Genomic DNA, 18,892 nt, shown 5'->3' with positions numbered 1-18,892 from the left:
TTCCTGCCACGGTGGAGGGGTCAAGTTAACTGGCAATCAACTGCAAAAACAAAACAAACAAGCAGAAAAAAAAAAGACTCCAGCATCAATTATTCATCTTTTGGCAAACTACATTTTACCCTCAGAAGACTTTCTCCCCCCTCCCTCACAAATGCCTTCAAAGCTCCATTAAGAAGCCATGATACCACCATCTGTTGAACGCAAACAATAAAAGTGGGTGACATAACTGCCGAAATACGGAAAACATATATGATTGCTCTGCAGTATTTAAGAAATAGGACACACGTCTCTCTCAGAGCATGCAGAGGCAGTTTCCTTCCAGCTAAATTCTCTGTGAATAATGTTCCACGCTCCCTGAAGACACACAAAGGCGTCTGATTCAGAGACTCAACACAATGTCGAAGTTATATAAGTCCCTTTGTTTCTTACAAATACACACAGCAGCACAAATACAAAGAAGTGCATGCGTGCGTGTGTGTGTGTGTGTGTGTGTGTGTGAGTGTGTGTTGAACTGGCAAAAAGCTCTGTCTGAGATGTTACGGTGTAAAAAATGTGCAAAATAAGAGCAGCATGTGCTGAAAACCAGACTACACACTGTCTCAAGGCTTAGTGGTCTGTCTGTCCCGCGTCACCTGTTCTCTCCCTGTCATGATGCTGCGGATTTAAAAGGTGGATGAAGTCACCGAGGAATCCCTGCACTCACCTTCAGCTCTCCTGTCTGTCTAGATTATACAACCGAGTCCTCAAATCTTAGCTCTCGGCGATAAAGACGCTAACTTTTGAGCAGCGAAACTGACCTCAAAATCACTGTCTGCAAGGATTTATTTCAAGGTTGTTACGGTTGCGGGGGTGAAGGGCATGGGAAGGAGACTTTAACTGGTAACAGGACTGTTAATAGGATTTACTGGTCATTGTCTGGAAGCCAATAGCCAAAGCCACTCATCCAATGGCTGATTGATGGAACGGCAGCACGGCCTTCTTGCCAAATGAAGGTGAAGAGTTAACAGCGAGGTGTGGATACGGTACAGCTATTGTTGAACATCTCTAATGATAGTTATCTATCCAAATAACTAGCCGCGGTTTCCACTTTGTGCTCAGTCAGTGCGAGGCGCTTGTTCTCGCTGCACTTCTCGGTGATCAGTCAGTGTGACAGCACTCTGATGTCGACTTCCTTGGAAGTTTGAATTCCTACGAGGATACCAGTCATTTTTGTGTCTGTTCAATGGAGGCGGCGGCGGCTCATGCTAATTAACGAGGTTTTCTGCGGCGTGTTTCACACACAAGCTGCAGCCAGAAGCGAAGACACACTTGAAGGAACTTTCAGGAGGAAAACCAACCTAAAACTGGGGTTTAACAAGGTCATAATATACTGCCTGTTTTAAGCTAGAGCTTTACATCAATGACCATCCGTTACATTCAAGTCCTTGCCAAACAAGTTTACACAATGCTGATTAGGCCGGTGTCAGTGGCAGGTTAATCTCCCCGTATTTCTCTATTTCGCAGTACACCAGAGTTTTAAATGTGCTTTCTGAGGTGACATTCCCACGCTGGTGCACTGGTGGCAATGCATCTTACGTGAACCGGCAATGATTGGAGTCAGCAACAGCAACTAGGAGTGTTGTTGTGGCCGTAATGAACAAGCCTAGGAGGCGTCCAAAAATAGCTTCTGATGCTCCGGATAAAAAAGAAACTGGGCGTTCAAAGGAAGGATTAGTCTAAAAAAGAAAGCGATCAACGCTTTCCCTGTTATGACATCACAACAGGCTGCCAACCTGAATGGCTCCTTCAGAGACACATTTTCTGATCCAAGGAGCAAAGAAAGAAACAAAGTGTTGGTATTTTCTCTCATTTAGTTGGTCTCTAAACAAAGTGGTGCCACCTAATCATGCTCAAAAACAATGAAAAACTGTATTTTGTGTAATGTGGCACCTTTGCAATAGCAGGGAACCCAAATGAATGGACACCAACTTCATGTAAAGGTATGGACTATTACCTCAAAGGAAAGTTTGGGGGAAATTTGTGCTTTTTTTTTTAACTAGCAGTGACGAGTTTACTTTGAGCATCAATACTGTTTTCATGTGCGTTCACTGGACACCACCAGCAGCAGCAGCTAGCTTAGCATAAAAAGTGCAAATATGGGAAAACATCCCAGCTTTCTCTGAAGAAAACAACAACATGCACAACTCATGAACCTCAGTAATTAACACATAATATAATAATTAGGAAAATAGAGACACTCCAGGAAGTAACTGTAAAGATCAGAATAAACTTTTCTGACTTCATGCTAAGCTAAGCTAAGCTAACTAAGTCCTGGTTCTAACATCACAGAAACAAGAGCAGTCTTCTCATCCAACTTGGAAAAGGGCAAAAAACATCTACCTATTCCTTTAATTTTAGGTTTAAAAAATAAACTTACATCACTCTTTGATGAAACAATACTAATGAACACATAATATAATAAATAGGACATCAAAGTCACTCCAGGGAGTAATTGCAATGTACAGAATAAACAAAACCTTTGCGTCCTTATGCTAAGCTACGCTAACTATCAGCTAGATTCATAGAAAAAAGAGCAGTAGCATTCTTCTAAACTGACTCTCATAAGCATATTTTACCAAAATAAATAAATAAATAAAAAATCTAACGACTCTTAATTTTAAATTTTAAAAATAATCTTTAGTCACTCTTTGATGAAACATGAAAATTTTGACATGCAACTGAAAAATGCTCGACCAAATACAACTACAAATTGTGATATATATTTGCAGTATTAATAAATAACAGAACCTATGTTTGGACTCTGATGGTATTTTATCAAACCGGTCAGAGAGTAGATGCTGATGTGGGTTATTCATGCTTTTCATTTCCCTATATTTGCAATTTCCTTTGGAGAAATGTGAGCTTTGCGAACCAACCTTCAGAATCGTGGCTCACCAGTATAATGGATTTGCGTTCTCCTCCCCACTCTCTCCTCCTCTCACGCCACGTGCCTCTTTCATTTCTCTTGGTGAATTGACAGCAGCTGACATCTTAACTAATGCTGCTCTGGGATCTAATGGGCTGATTCATCAGTTGTTGAAGAGGGCCGGGAGTATTGTCCTATAGGGGGGTAAAAAAAAAAAAAAAACGCTCGTTTTAGGAAGTAGAAGGGATGAGAGATAATGTCAAAGTAATGTGGCTTTGAATGCCAATCAAGTCACACACACACCCACGCAGTTCATGAATCATTAACAGCACACACCTGTTGTCAAGGTAGTGCGTCATAGACGGAGCGTCAGTGGTTCGCAGTGAGGGGGTAAGTCCCTCGTGTTCAGCTAGACGAAACACAGATGAGTCACACTGAAGAAGGAGCATCACGTATACTTACATGCACATCGCATTATAAAGCTAACAAGGGAGGTTTACATAAAACTCCACAGGCCTTTGGGTAATTTTCCAAACGCTGCTGCAGCTTTAATAAAAACCTTCTAATGCTGCTGAGGTGATGCTTGGACCAAAGCGCTTTGGCAGTCCTTGATGATTTACCAAGTCCTTGAACGTAACCCCGCAGCCTTGTGTGAATCAGTATTCTCTTCAGAGACAGACAGGAATAGGTCATTGATCACCTCATCAATCCCAAGCAATCAGTGAGTGGAAGCGTGCGCGAGGTGGGATTCGGTGTATATCTGAACCGACACGCGTGCCCGGCTGTGCAGCCGCGTACAGGCGTCTCTGTTTACGACTCCCAGCCTTGTAGCTCGGTGTTGAAGGGGCGGGATCGCGGCAATAAATCATGGCTTCTTAACGACACACGGAGAAACAACAAGTCCCAGAGGCCGCTGTGTACACCCCGAACCCCCGGTGGTAATATCTGCAGGGACATAAAGCATGTAGTTATGTGGCAATTATTTGAAAATGAAAGGACGACATGATTGAGAAGCTGTTGTTTCAGGCAGAATGAAGGCACGCTGATGAGCAAGTTTAGTGCTCAGGTAATATATTGCACGAAGGGACTGATTGGTTTGGTTTGAGGCAAGCATCAATAACAGGGTGGATTATTTCATTATCAATAAATAAATATGAGAAAACATTTGTGGAGAGAATAATAAAGGTTCAAACACACTGAAAAGTCGTGCACCTATCTCACAACACTAAGTTACAATATGCAGATTTACTAGAAAGCCTGTATCAACACTGGGAGTGTGATTTGAGACATGCAAAATAATAGATGCAATGAAGTTGCATTGTGGGAAATGTGGAGTAAAATCCATTATTTTCGAGCTTGACCCACACTAGCCAATAAAAGTTAAATGTTAAATATGTCAATTTTAAACACAATCTTTAATCTCTGCCACTAGGGGTCCATCAATGGAAACAGCAACAAAGGATGCATGGGGGTGCCTCCAAAAACCATTCCAGCATGTCACACACACAAAAATGCATGTCCCACTGCAAAAAACACCACGATGACCTCCTGCAACACTTGCAATGCAGTATGCTTTTCTGGCCATTTTGACCCACAATCCTTTGCAGAACAGAATATACATCACGCATCATGGTGTCTTGTGCAAGTACAAAAGATGTCTGCTTATTTTACACTGTGATGGATATTTAAGCAGGATGGTCAAAGCCTAAGATGCAGTTATTGATATAATGAAGCAGTGTGTCCCAGTTGTATGCATACTGCCTGCAACCATACGTACTTTGTGAGGGTGGCTGAGGTACCTACTGGAGGAAACAAGTACGGGATTTGGAATGCAGCTACAGTTTAATGAAATAAAATGAAATTAAAAATACTTTATTTATCCCAGAAGGGAAATTCAATGATGTTATATATTTTTTTCAATAATGATGTTGTGAATGTGAGTTTTGGTCTTCGCCACTATTTTGCGATGAAACTCGATCATACAGTCTATAGATGTGACAGAGGTTAAATCCAGATGAAACCCCTGGTGTTCAATGTGAGGAAATGCATTTCTTTATGGATGGAATAGGAGAAAGGCTACATTTGTGGGGTTTTGGCCAGTTTTTGAGGAATATGGACATGAAGCATTACCATGACAAAAACAAGCCTAATAATACAGTTTGTAAACTACTTTGTTCCAAGATGTACAAACTTATGTTCACTCTGTACGTTAAACAGCTAGCATGCGTAAAACTAGCTAAACTAGCAGCAGGCCACGTTTGTGTGTGTTTGTGTCTTTTCACTTCTTTTTTTTTTCACTTTTTCTCCAATAATTCCCTTCAGTATCAATAAAGTTTTAACATCTTTTCTGTCTTAAACTTGTTGTTTAATTAGACAATTACAAAATTTGACTGTCAACACAGTCAAGCTACTGACTAGCCTGTTAGCTTTTTAGTTTTTCATACTTCTTGTCAGTTTATCTCCAAAATCTACCGCAAAAGTTAAAATTTTCACTGTACACTCTTAAAAAAAAGAAATCTAATTTCATGTAAGTTTTATGTATGTAAAGTCTATTTTTCTGTATTTTTTTAATCATGTGTTTAACTAGCTAGTTTTATATTTGGACATTAATTAGGTATCTACACAATTTGACTGTCAAAATAGCCAATTAGTTGATGAGCCTGATAGCTTATTAGTTTTTCCAGCTTCTTGCAACACAGTGTGCTCTCTCCAAAATTCAACGCAAAAATAAAATTTTGAACATATACTGGGAAAGAAAATCTGTAAGTTTACATAATATTTATTTATTTTTGTGATCAATATCAATGTCATTACAAAAATATACTGAATTAACATGTCTAATGTAAAGAGTGTTACTGACCATAAAATCGTATTTTTCTTTTAAAATTAAACCTAAATTCTTCTACATAAACAGTGTTTAAACAAGTTTATTTCACAAACAGTTCCTTTCTTGTTACTACATGAAACTGTCTAATTTCTAATGTAAAATAACATTTTTTAAAAACGGCGATAGCGAATAACCTTAAAATAGCTTCTTTTCTTTTTTTAAAAAAAAGGTATTTGGATATTTTGACATAGTGTTTACACACATTTGCAAATTTAGTGAAATTAATAAATAAATAATTCATAAATATTTCCTTTTTATATCATAGATGAAGCTGTCTAGGGTCAAATATAACATTAAAAATCTGTCCCTGTAAATCACTGTAAAATTACATTTTTTTTAAATAAAGGACATTTGAACTTATTGACATTATGAGAGTGCTTAAATATGTTTGTAAATTTAGCTTAACTTTACAATGATTTCCTTTTTATTTATTTGATTTAACAGATCAAATCAAAGTTTAATATTGTCAGTTTATTTCTAAAATCTGACACGACAACAAAGTCCTAAACATGTCGACATACACTCTTGTTCCTCCACACACCTGTCCAGACCGTGAGTCCAGTGAATGGTTCAGAGCGGAGCTAAGAGCAGCGAGCAGCACCAGGAGATCACAGCGGGGCTTGGTCTTGATGGAAAATGTCATCTGTCATCAAGGAGAGCCGTTATGCATCAGGTCTCTCCCTCGGTTGCCATGGTTTCTGCTGCAGCTGCCACTCACCTGCAGGGTTCCTAATTATGGGATCACTTGAAGATTAATGCGCTGGACGTTACAGTTCCCTGCAGCACAACGCAGCTCACCTGCATCCACACATGCGTCCCTGCTTCTCGCAGCAGTTTACACAGCTGAACTGCAGGTGATGGATGGACTCTACAGATGTTACAGCATCAGCAAGGAGGAGGAGGAGACGGGTGAGCTGGGAAGCAAGGAAGTGAGAGGGGACATAGTTCATAGCAGAAGAGGGAAACACCATCATTCAGAATGAAATAAACAATCATACTGTGTGTTATTTTTTAAATCGACTGTATATAGTGGTGGTGGTGAGGCTGGCACTGAGTTCAGCCGCCTGCTGCTATCTTGTCCTGCCGCTGACCTAAATCTCCTCCTCTCTCCTTGCCCACAGACTTGATTTCCCACAATCCCCTGGGCTAGCTCCTGGGCAAGAAGGAATGAGTCAGTGCTTCTGAATAGAGCCGACTTTCAAGAGTCGTGAGGAGCTTTGGCTGCGTGTGCACACTCACACATATCATGTACGTTATTCAAATAATGTGCATTTGGCCTGAAGCAAAAATATGTTGGTATCAATTCTCCGCTGTGTCGTACCTCAACAAACACATAAACAAGCTGTGGATTACTGTACACAGAGACTCTGACCAGGGCTGTATGATGAAGATCCAGTGATGCACTGCCCACTGGGCTGGTGAACACATGCCACACAGCTCAGACAACAAGCCGATGAACTGGCAGTAATGAAATATTTATCTAATTTAGATGCAACAGAGCAGCTAAAACACTGTGAAATGAAAAATGCAATCTTGATTCAACACTAAAAATCTCGCATTGTGGTACACTGGGATGCAGGAAACTTTATGCATCTGTGGAGTTTTACTTTTGAATTGTGGAAATTTCTTATTTTTTGCTCCACAATAGACTGAAACTCTTTGATCCCTACCCCACTATCTCCACCTGTCAGCAGCTCCATACTGTACATTTTCATTTTCAGTCAAAATGTGGGAGTACAATACGAGAATAATGTAATGTTTTAGCAGAAATTAACCGATTATCTGTTGTATAAATGCACATCCTGTAGCAGACAGTAGTGGAGCCTGACTGTTGTTGAGTCAGCTGGTGTTTGCCAAAAAGAACAACAAGTAAAAAAGCAGAAAAATAGCTCTGAGGAGCAGATATGCGGGGACACGTGTGGAGGAGAGCACTTCAGACAGAGGAGAAGCTCCCCTACAGCAAACACCCACAACAACACAACGGTCAAGTCGTCCCCCTTTTCTGAGGCTGAAAACGAGGATCTTAAAGACTCCGACAGACACGCAGGACATTCAAGGACAGTCGTCATGGCAACAGCAGCAGCAAATTCATAATGTGTGAGAAACTTGAGGGCAGGAAACATGATTGTGCCTCCCCAATCACTCCAGCCGACACACACACACACACACACACACACACACACACACACACACACGGACAGTTACTGAGCACGCAAACGTTGTGTTCGGAGGCGTCTTATTTTGAAGGGGAAGCATTTCTGTAAAAAAAAAAAATACTACAACATGTCAAGATGTCAGAGCTCCACTTCAGACCTCATGAGGAGGCCTTGATGAGCTGTGATAAGAGTCTGTGGAGGAGGAGGAGAACCAACAGCGACCTCTGCTGGCCCTGCAGGAGAATCATCACCTTCTCTGTGACCAACTCTGCTGGTATTGGTTTAAGTTGCATTTTTACTCGACATGTGTGACAGAAAATAGGAAGCAGCAAAGTAAAAGATGTCTGAATTCCATTAAGTTTCAGGAAACAGAGCAGAAATCGTTGATGAAATTAGTAACAACAGGGTTTTTTTCTACTTTAACAAACCAAAATGTTGTAAAAAAAGAAAGGGCTACATAGGCGGCAAATTATTGTTTCTATTGTCGATGAATCAATAATATCTTCTTCATTTTTATATTCATTTAATTTATTTTATTTCAATTCTTTTTCATAATAATATTAAAAATAATTATATAATGAAATTGTATAGAATAATATTAAACAAAATGATAGAATTTATAAATATGTATTTTAAATAATATAAAACTATTAATATTTCTAGATATTGCAAATTATTCTAAAACATATATTTTTTATAAACATATGTATATATACAAAATAAAATGTATAAAACTATATATTTTATTCAAAAAATAAACTAATAAAAATAGTTTGAAAAATTAAATAATGCATTTAATTGAATCAATTCATCTATTAATTTTTAGGTGTATGCAATATATGAAAATGGATTTAAAAAAAAAAAAAAGTTCATTAGTGTTTCATAAAGATCAATATCACATCCTACTAGATCTTGTTTTGTCCACGACCCAAAGAATTTCATTTTCAGGGGTAAAAAAAAAAAAGATTTAAGAAGCTGCAATTAGAGAATTTACACAGTGTTTGCCTTCAAATATCACTCAAACTGATTAATCAATTATCAGATGAGTTGATGTCGAGGATATTTGATGGATTCTACCCTTGAATAAGACGACAAACACACTGCAGGGTTGGTCTGTAAACATGGAGGTGAAAGTACATCACAACAACAGAGAGACCTCGCTGCTCTCCTCCAAAGGAGTTCAGATATAACAGCATTTGTAGTGAACTTTTCCTGTTGGCTCGTTGTAAATAAATAGTGAGTTTAAACCATGTTAGAAATACTGAATCCAGCTTTCCAAAGAAAAAACAACCTTTTCAGGGGTGTGAACACTCATTCTCTGGTCGGCCTCAGACTGTAACCTTGGTGACCCCTACGGTGACTCTTCAACAGTTAGACTGAGCTCCATGAAAGCTTCTCTACTAACAACAAAGATACATGCACATAAAATGAACAAAAAGATCATAAATGACAACCTAAGAGCTCATGACTGATTTTACTTTCACAGTGATGAATAATTTAATAGCTGACAACTGCTTGATTAGTAATTGCAGCTCTATCGAGTCATTCCTTCATGTTTAAATACAGTGAGGAACGGAGGCATCATCGGAATTTTGGCCAACCAAGAATACGACAGATGTAGGCACACAAATGAGAAAGTTGGCTGAAAAAACAATAAAACAGTAAATGGGAAAGTTCGTAAAAACAACAACAACAACAAAAAAACCCCCAAACGAATCAACTAAACTCAAGAACAGCTGCAAGTAAAATTAAGTAAAGATTAAGAACCTGAACTGATTAAAGCATAAAACTGAGTGAGGCTTTACGTGGCTCTCCAGGTTATTCCAGGTTGTTCCAGGTTGCAGCTGCACGGTGAGTCAGCTCAGCACCTGCAGTTTAATCCAATCGCTGGGACGGCGAGAGCAAGCGTTACGCGACAGTAATGAGAATGTAAGGTGGTTAAAAAACCAGCGAGGGCCTCATAAATAAATTAAAAGCACAGCGTCTGAGAGGAAGGCCAGCCAAGCTCAGCATGTTGATGCACAGTAAAGAAAAAAAACAAGAGACAATAAAACCTCACTTTACCTCTGAACAAGCAGGTTGGTTCATTTGCACACTCTGAAGAATTGTGCAACATCTCAGTACAATACAGATGAACCCATTGTGGGGACTCTATGGACACTGCATGTAAAAGATTTCCCAACAGAGTGCTTCCTCTTCTCCTTCTTCTTCTTGTTTCATCCTGAGTTGCCACCATTAGAAGCTCTACCGCCACCAACTGTTGACTTTCCCAAATCCATCCATTATCTATATTATCATAATCCTCACTAGGGTCATGGGGGGCTGGAGTCTATCCCAGCTGACTTAGGGTGAAGGCAGGGGACACCCTGGACAGGTCGCCAGTCTATCACAGGGCTACACTTAGAGACAGACAACCAAGCACACTCACATTCACACCTACAGACAATTTAGAATCACCAATTAACCTCAACATGTTTTTGGACTGTGTGGGAGGAAGCCGGAGAACCCGGAGAGAACCCACGTTGCACGGGGAGAACATACAAACTCCACGCAGATCCCGGGTGTCCTCACCAGGACACAAACCTGTGACCTTCTTGCTGCGAGGTAACGGTGCTAACCACCTGCGCCACCTTGCAGCACTTTCCCAAATCCTTCTTATCAAACCTGAGGCTTGTGGACGACGTGTCTCTTTATGTTCCAGTTCATTCTTGAACTTTTTCTCTTGTGCATTTGAGCCACCACGGCTTGATGCTTCCCAATGAGGTGTGGAGATGACTTTAGTCTTATTCTGCTGATCAGGCACTCTCCTGTTTCTGCCCTGCGGCCTTCCCTCTCCAACCTCCTGAATCTGATATAAATACCTTTTCATGTCTTCACTCTGCTCTGTATAAAAGCTTTTCCACGCTGTCCTGCTTGTACTTACTCCAACTTTTAGTCAGGTTCTGTCTGATTCATTTTCTGCAGGATGATTATTTCCCAGAATTCCCACATGCGCAGGAACCTGAGGCCCTCTGGGTTTCCAGAAAAGGCCTTTCTCGAGGCAGACATTTGGATTTGCTGTTGCAGGAAAAGCACAGGGGAACTAATTTAGTTAATGATGTTTGAGTGTCCCACTGAACCACTCCGCTGAGTCAGGATGTACGACACCAGGACCCCAGAAACCAGCTCACCTCCACTCACTTTAACGTTATCAGCTCCACCTGTGCTTCTCCAGCTGCCAAAATGTCCTTTAGTCGTGATTAGAGCTCGCTGTGATAAACGGCCGCTTTGACTCGAAGAAATAGGGAGCTCTGTGAAGGTAATCAACGTTTCTGGAACGCTGTGGGAATTTCAGCCACGCTCCAAGTATGTGAAGCAGCTCATCGTTTAGTCAGTGAGTCGATGTTGTGCAGATGTTCAGTGGCATCGTGACATTTAGCGTGAAAAGTCTGCAAAACTACTGAATGGACTGCAATGATTCAAAACACACACACAAAAAAAACACACACACATTCACGTCCCTCTGAGCCTGAAGGCAAAAGCGATCCCCAACTTTTTTTTTCATGTGACTTAGATTTCCTATTGTTAACTTTTTGAGAATGTCTTTTATAGACTTTTTGTCCTATTGCGAGGTCTTTATTACTTTGCTTTGCACACATCTTCCTTGTCTTGCACTGCGTCGTAAAGCTTGTAATCTAATCAGATCTATTATTTTCATAACAGGCACAAATCACATGGATTCTGATCTTTTCTATTCTGCATTTAGTCACTTCCATATGTGCGACTGAAGAGTTTCTGGGAACTTTTGTACTTGAACCAAGTGTCCTGCTGGGAGAGTTGTGTGGAGAAACACTGACAAACATACAGTTCAAACCAGATGTTTACATACACTATATAAAAAGATATGTGGCCTTTATTTTCCTCATTATCTGACATTAAATCAGACTAAACTTTTCCTGCTTTAGGTCAGCTAGGATTATCAAAATTATTTCTATTTGCTAGAATTTTTTTAAAATTACTTTCTTCAAAGTCAGAAATGTACATACACTAAGATTACTTTAAACTGTTTGAGAAAGCCCACATGATGATGATGATGTCATAGCCTTGGAAGCTTTTGATAGGTTAATTGACAACATTAGAGTTAATTGGAGGCACACCTGTAGACTGTTACTGCAGCATGGAAAAAACTGTCTTCTTTTTCTGTCTTGCACTAAAATGATCATTATCTATTGTTATGTTTGAAGAAGGGCTGAATTTGGTCAAATGTGAACAAAAGGTTTTTGAGTTTTTTTAGCTGGTGACAAATTCTTAGTTAATCTGAAAGTTTATCTACAAACTAGTCAGGTGTGGCTGTAGATGACAGTGATCAGACAGAGTAACCACAACACAGACATCCTCTGGCTAATTGACCACTTTAAAATACAATATTACTGAAATAATGCCACAGATCACAATAGGAAGATGAGAACAGACTGTTGGTACGACACAATCTGCCACAAAATGCTCTGGATGTCCAACAACGTCATCCTGGAACTCATCACTGACTTATAATTATTGGTCAACGACCCCACTCTGAACCGTCCCATTATCATTTCCAATACAGCGCTTACTTGGTTGTTTCATGTCGTCCACTCGGTTGTAGAGATGTTTGAACAACAAATACTTTTGACTCTATGCTATCAAGTACAGATTTAATCAGACACAACATGCTGCATTTACATTTGAGTTCAGTGTAAATGAAAGTAGCTCTGGACATCCTGAAATTTTGGATAAAATCTGTTTCAATGAAGCTACTTGTGTCACAGTCCCACAGCTCTTCGCTCCAATCTGAGAAAACATCCAACATTCATAACAATACTTTTAATTATCCAGTTAGACTTTCCAGGATGCTACCTCTGACAATTTTCTTCAGTTGAAAGAAGTCAATAAGAACCAAAAGGTGACACCTAGAGGCCGGAGCCTGCATGTTCACCTAAAAATCCTGCTTTTTTTTTCTGGCAAAGTGACACAGAAACACAAGCCTCTATTCAGGAGGAGTGGCTGGAGAGTGCTAAACAATGCAGGTACATCTCTGTGAACGTGGAACAGAGGGGAGTATGGATGGGGACATCAAACCCCAGCAGGCAGAAGGTTTGGACGATATTGTAAGGAATACTTCAGTCTGTTTGTGTGGTGCACTGAAAAAAATTAGCTACCTGATGGAGGAGGGGAAAGCTGGTTTTTATTGAAAGAGTTCATTTGCAAAAACAGACAACTCCATCTACACAAACGTTCAGAAAACCTACTTTTCCATCAAATAGCAATCAAATTTAAGTTATCTCTATTTTTGTCATGTTATTTGTACTGAGACGGGCTGCAAGGTGGCTCGGTGGTTAGCACTGTTGCCTCGCAGCAAGATGGTCCCCAGTTCAGGTCCAGGTGAGGACACCTGGGATCTTTCTGCATGGATTTTGCATGTTCTCCCCGTGCAGCATGGGTTCTATCCAGGTTCATCCAAAACATGTTGAGGTTAATTGGTGATTCTAAATTGTCCGTAGGTGTGAATGTGAGTGTGCTTGGTTGTCTGTCTCTAAGTGTAGCCCCTTGAGAGACTGGTGACCTGTCCAGGGTGTCCCCTGCCTTCACCCTAAGTCAGCTGGGATAGCCTCCAGCCCCCTTGCGACCCTAGTGAGGATTAAGTGGTGTATAGATGATGGATGGATGGATTTCTACTGAGTCAAATCCACTCAACTTCAGTTTGATTGATATTATCTCAAGCAAACAACAAAAAAACTAGTTTTCTGAAAATCTACAAAAGTGAAGTTATCTGTTTTTACAAATGAACTCTTCATTTGTATGTGTGGACTCTGCATCCACACACACCTCCAGGAGCTGCAGCCATCGACTCCAAAAAACCCAGAATTAAAAACCGTCTCTCGTTCTTCTCATCTGATCATTCGATGACAAATTCACTGTCTTCAGCTTCACGTCAATCTACAAATTACATCATAGCTGCTACCTTCAGTGGCCTCTGTGCCAGGACCAGTTTACATCTGACAGTTTTTTTTTTAAATAATGTGAACAACAAAACAAAAAAAATCTGTAAATTAGAACAGAGCACAGTGTGAATGTAGCCAAAATGAATTGTTTGTTAACTTTTCTGGGATCTCATAATCAGCTACGGCTGCAGAATCGTGTAAATTGAGGTTTTTAAAGCTGAAATGAAATGATTTAATCAGACAGACGTGGCTGTGTTCTCTCATTAGACGAACAAACATATAATAGTTGCCTTACGTACAACAGAGTGAGGCTGAGAACATCGTGCACAGATAGAAATGAGAACAAAGCAACTTTTTTTTTTGTAACGGAGATGTTTATTTAGACAACTGAATGCATGCCAGGAAGAACTGTGTTACAGCAGCTCTCTCACATTTCTAACTCTGAGGGAGAGACAAACTTTTGAGTGTTGAACACTATCTGCTCTAATTTATTGCATCGACACATTTACTCTTGTCGTGTATTCGGGGGGAGACAGGAGGTACCGTTGTTGAAGATTAAGGAGCTCGGATCTTAAACAGCTTTGGCCAGAATATCACGAGTTGTTCATATCACTGTTTTGGCAAAAGGACAAAAGTAATTCACACCTTGCGTTAAGGGAATTTTTAACCTCTCACACAAAACACGTAAAAAGACGATTAAAAAAGATGCACTTACTGTAGGTAGCATTCACATGCAGTATAATGTGTCTTCTCCTCAGACTAGATTTAACATTTTTCTCCACTATTTCTTACAGAGATTCACAGCTAATGTTTTTCACTTTGGGGAATTATCTTACATATAACAGCTACTGGATGAAAAAAAAAAAAAAAGACACGTCGGATGGATTTGGGGGGAAAAAGGAAGACGTAATGAAATGATCTGAAAGGCAAAAGAGACAAAATTGTGCTTATCATTGGTGGGATCTCTTCCGAAAAATTTGGTTAATGAACACACACAACCCCTTTAATTCCATCCCCAAATAAACGGGGATTCCTCGACACAATTTCAGCCAGTTGGTCCATCGAAGTTCTTTGTTGTTGTTGTTGTTTCTCCAATATACTGATGAGCCAAAAAAAAATACCATAATATCAAAAATAAATGCAACCCTTTCACAAAACAATGAGCAATAAATAATAATCAAGTGGTGTTCTTGTACTGTATATGTACTGTATATACACAGAGAGTTAAGTTTGTTGTATATATGTACACAAAAAAACAACTGGCAGTCTTACTTCAGACTGGGTTTTTAGCATAGCCTACAGCTGGGATCTGAGCCCAAATCCTATAAATCCCAGAAAAAGCAACAATAACTTACACAGAGTCCTTGGGAGCAGAAGGGTTAATGCACAATGAAGACTACTATGTTGCCTGCAAATTTTTTTCTTCCCCTGCCCCCCCGCCAAAATAGAAGCACTGGTTTGGAAAGGAAAAGTAAATATAAATGAAAAATGTAACTTTTTTTTTTTTTTTTTTTTAGGGAGGGGGTAAAAAAAAAAAAAAAAAAAGCCTCTAGAATTCCATAAAATAATTAGCTTATTAAAACATTGATTGACAACAACATGCACAATGCTTTTCCCAGTTTGGAGAGGGTGATGATGACGAAGCACTTTGTCTGCACGGTGGCATGACTTTGCAGTTTTTTTTCTCCCCCCCCCCCGCCTCCTTAACGATGCTGTTTCTGAAACAACATGAGAGCCACTGGTGCAAGCTGTGCGCACGTCGAGGTGAGTCCCTTTTTTCTTTCCTCCTTTAAGGGTTGTTGTTACTTTTTCTCCTCAAGCGAGTTCTTCGAAATAAGCGTTTTAAAAATCCGTCCCCCGCCCGCAGTTCACATGCTCGGGTTCAAACGCGGGCAGCAGTTCTGCAGTTTTTGCTTCCATAAATCTATTAATGTCGCCACAACTGTCCTCTCAGCACATTAAGTCCATTTGCTTACCAACAAACACCTCACTAAACACTTTAGTCCCAGTCTTATTTTAGTAGCTTATGTACAGGAGGTTGAAGTGTCTGCCAGGCAGTATCCAAGGCAACCAGCCACACATTTACAGTATGCATTCCAGTTTTCAGTCCTCTGTTCATCTTCACAGGTTTATGTGCATTTGTGTCTCTGAATGAAGGTTTTATTGTGTGCAGTTCATGTATTTCTACCTAGAAAGTATGTTTTTTCTTTTTGTTGTTGTTGTTGTTGTTCTGGCTGCTGTTATGAAGAGGTCACTGAATCATACGTCGGACACACAATCTATCGGATGTGTTTGTGTGTGTGTTTATGTGAATGCATGGGTTTGTGCTTGTGTGTGTGTAGCTCTGGTTAAATGTGTTCGTCTCTGTGCTTTTCTTTTTTTTTTCTCAAACGCTACGTGGGGGTCTCTGCAGCTCATGGGTCCTCCTGTTGCGTCCCTTCTTGTTTTCCTGCATCCGTCTCCACTTGTTTGCGTGCTGGCTCGTCGCTCGAGATCCGCCCCCAACCGGAGAGCCAGCCGGGACGCCCTGCCCCTTCTGGCCGTTTTGTGTCTTCTGGTTGTTCTTAGGTGCCTGGCTGCTCAGTATACCCAGATTTGATTGAGCTTTCTGGGTGTTCTGGTTCTGTGCTGGCTCCTCCGCTGTTGGAGCTCCAGCCTGAAGCCAGGGCCGGCTCTGTGGTGGACTGGCTTGCTGCTTCTGAGCATTGGGCGCCAAGGCTTTGGGCCGTATTACCGGGTTGGAACTGCCGGCGCTGTCAGGTTTGCCCTGACCGTTGCCGTTGGGCGTCTTCACCCTCTTCTGTTTGCGCTCTTTCTTCCAAACTCTGTCGCAAAACTCCTCCACGCTGTTGAGCTCCGGATGGTCCAAGAGAGAGAGGAAGTCTCGGTACCACACCCTGTGTTTGGCCGAGTGACCCACGCCTCCTCCGGCACCGGGGAGTCCAGGTAGGATGTCGCCCAGCCTCTGGGTGGGGATGACCTGCAGGTTGAGGCGCAGCAGGGGCTGGATGAAGCCGTGCTCGACCGCCTGGCAGTGATAGACGCCGGAGTCAGACTGAGCCAGGCTGCGAATCAGCAGACCCTGGTCCGTACGAAGCACTCTGTCGTCTAGCTTGATCTGCAAAAGACAGAAAGACAAACAAATTAGAACAAGAGGAGAAGACAGGTAGAGCTAACAGGCACCATGAGTCGGGACCACGGTTTCATAACTGACCAATTCTACCATTATTTTTAAAGGTTCTATATGATATGTGTTGTGTGGTAAAAACTTGTAGGTATGAAATAAAAACTGTGAGAATATTAAGATGCTTTCTAGTGCTGTTCTTCAAGCTCCCCTAAATCTCCTAGTTTTACAAGCCAGTGAGGATTTCATCTAGTTTTAATACAGTGCTGCCCACTTAATGTCATACTGCTTTATACAATATCCTGTTTATAATTATACAATATCGGAGTTCTGAATAATTTCCTATATAATCTATAGTAAAACAGCCGGTTTATCATTATAGAATAATGTCATAATCCCGGTTTTTGTCATAATGAAATTCCCCAAAATTGATTCCAGGAATAACTTTTGCCCGTTTAAAGTCATGGTCGGCTGATTGTTATGGTTTACGGGCTGAACGTTGGTCATGCGTGGCAGATTGTCACACCCTGGTCAGCGGCGGAAGGCAACGTGTTTGTTTGTTTGGAAATTACCTGCTCACCTGAGATCTGCTTCACTGAGTTATTCACACTGTCTGACATTAATTAGGGCACATCAAAGAGAATCACATTGTTGCAGCCCGCTTATTGGAATATCCCAGATACAGTCATAACTCCATCCTGGACCATGGGTATGATAATAAACGGGCAGCACTGTAGAGCCAAAAGTCATTGACCTCAATATTTGTACTGCCCACTGCTTCCATTCACAACAAGCAGCTGCCTCTCAGTCTACCAGGTTTATTTGCTTTCTGGAGCTGCCTCTGCTAACTCTAACACACCAAATGTTCCGTTGGCTGTAAAAGTGAACACAAAAGTCTTCATGCACTCCCAGCTTCTGATGAACTGAAGATGGCAACCTTCACAACAGAAAGATCCTGGTTAGCACACTACAGCTGACTTCCCAATAAAGATGCTCTCATTTACATATTTATTAGTTAATAATAAAATTATGACTGAAGCATGACCATTAAATCTACGGTTACTATGTTAACCAGCAGTCACTGAAGAGCCATTTCCTTCTTCTCCGCCCCACTAAACCGATTGACATCACTCCATGTTGTCAATCAAAGATGCAGTGAAAGTCTTCTTCCTGAAGGGTTTTGTGGACGGCAGCAGTCTCTCCCTGGTATCCTTTTCTTTCTCATCGCTCCCCTCACCCACCCAGTCTGGCAGATGGTCGCCCTCCCTGAGCCTGGTTCTGACAGAGGGTTTATTACTGTTCTTCTGTTATTTCTTCCCGCTGTTAGCAAAGAGCTGCTCTAAGAAAAACATTGGACTCACAGGGTTTCTCTCTATAATATAAAACCGTTATATTAAGTGCCCTGAGATGACTTATGTGGTGAATTGGCATTATATAAATAAAACTGGACGGAATCGAAGTATTTAAAAGGAAGGCCTCTTGGATGGCAACCGCTAAATGTAAACATAACTCCACTGGACATCTTTACATTTCTGAACACCCAGTGGACAAACTTGAGGTTTGGATTTAACCGCAGACAACGGCACCGTATGAAAAACTGCAGCTACAATAATGCAGCTACATCAATCATCGGAGTTGTCAACAATGACTGACCTGGCACAAAAACACGCACAGTTTTCCAGAGAAAAAGCAAAACCTGGCTCAACTTTAGCAGCAACAGCAAAAACATCATTGTGGTCACCTATCAAATATGAAGCAGCGCACATTCTTTTTAGATTAATTCCTAAGCTGGCGACTGGGATAGTAATATCCTTCCAGATAAAATTATAAACTGCTATGTTTTGCATCGATAAGCCTCCAGAC

At 40.8% G+C, this 18,892-nt stretch overlaps 1 protein-coding gene across 1 annotated transcript in view; it reads right to left on the bottom strand.

Annotated features, from left to right (window-relative positions):
• Nucleotides 1–15,594: 15,594 nt before the first annotated feature.
• sema3aa (sema domain, immunoglobulin domain (Ig), short basic domain, secreted, (semaphorin) 3Aa) overlaps nt 15,595–18,892 on the bottom strand; it is a 32,802-nt gene continuing 29,504 nt past the window's right edge. The window contains exon 17 of the mRNA XM_008283496.1: nt 15,595–17,023. Coding sequence (XP_008281718.1) covers nt 16,292–17,023 — 732 coding nt within the window. The 3' untranslated portion in view covers nt 15,595–16,291. The remainder of the gene's footprint in view (nt 17,024–18,892) is intronic.

The sequence above is a fragment of the Stegastes partitus genome, unplaced genomic scaffold (assembly GCF_000690725.1).
Source record: "Stegastes partitus isolate 25-593 unplaced genomic scaffold, Stegastes_partitus-1.0.2 Scaffold315, whole genome shotgun sequence".
In the NCBI taxonomy this organism is placed as follows: Eukaryota; Metazoa; Chordata; class Actinopteri; family Pomacentridae; genus Stegastes; species Stegastes partitus.
This window is presented reverse-complemented; position numbering and strand designations above follow the sequence as displayed.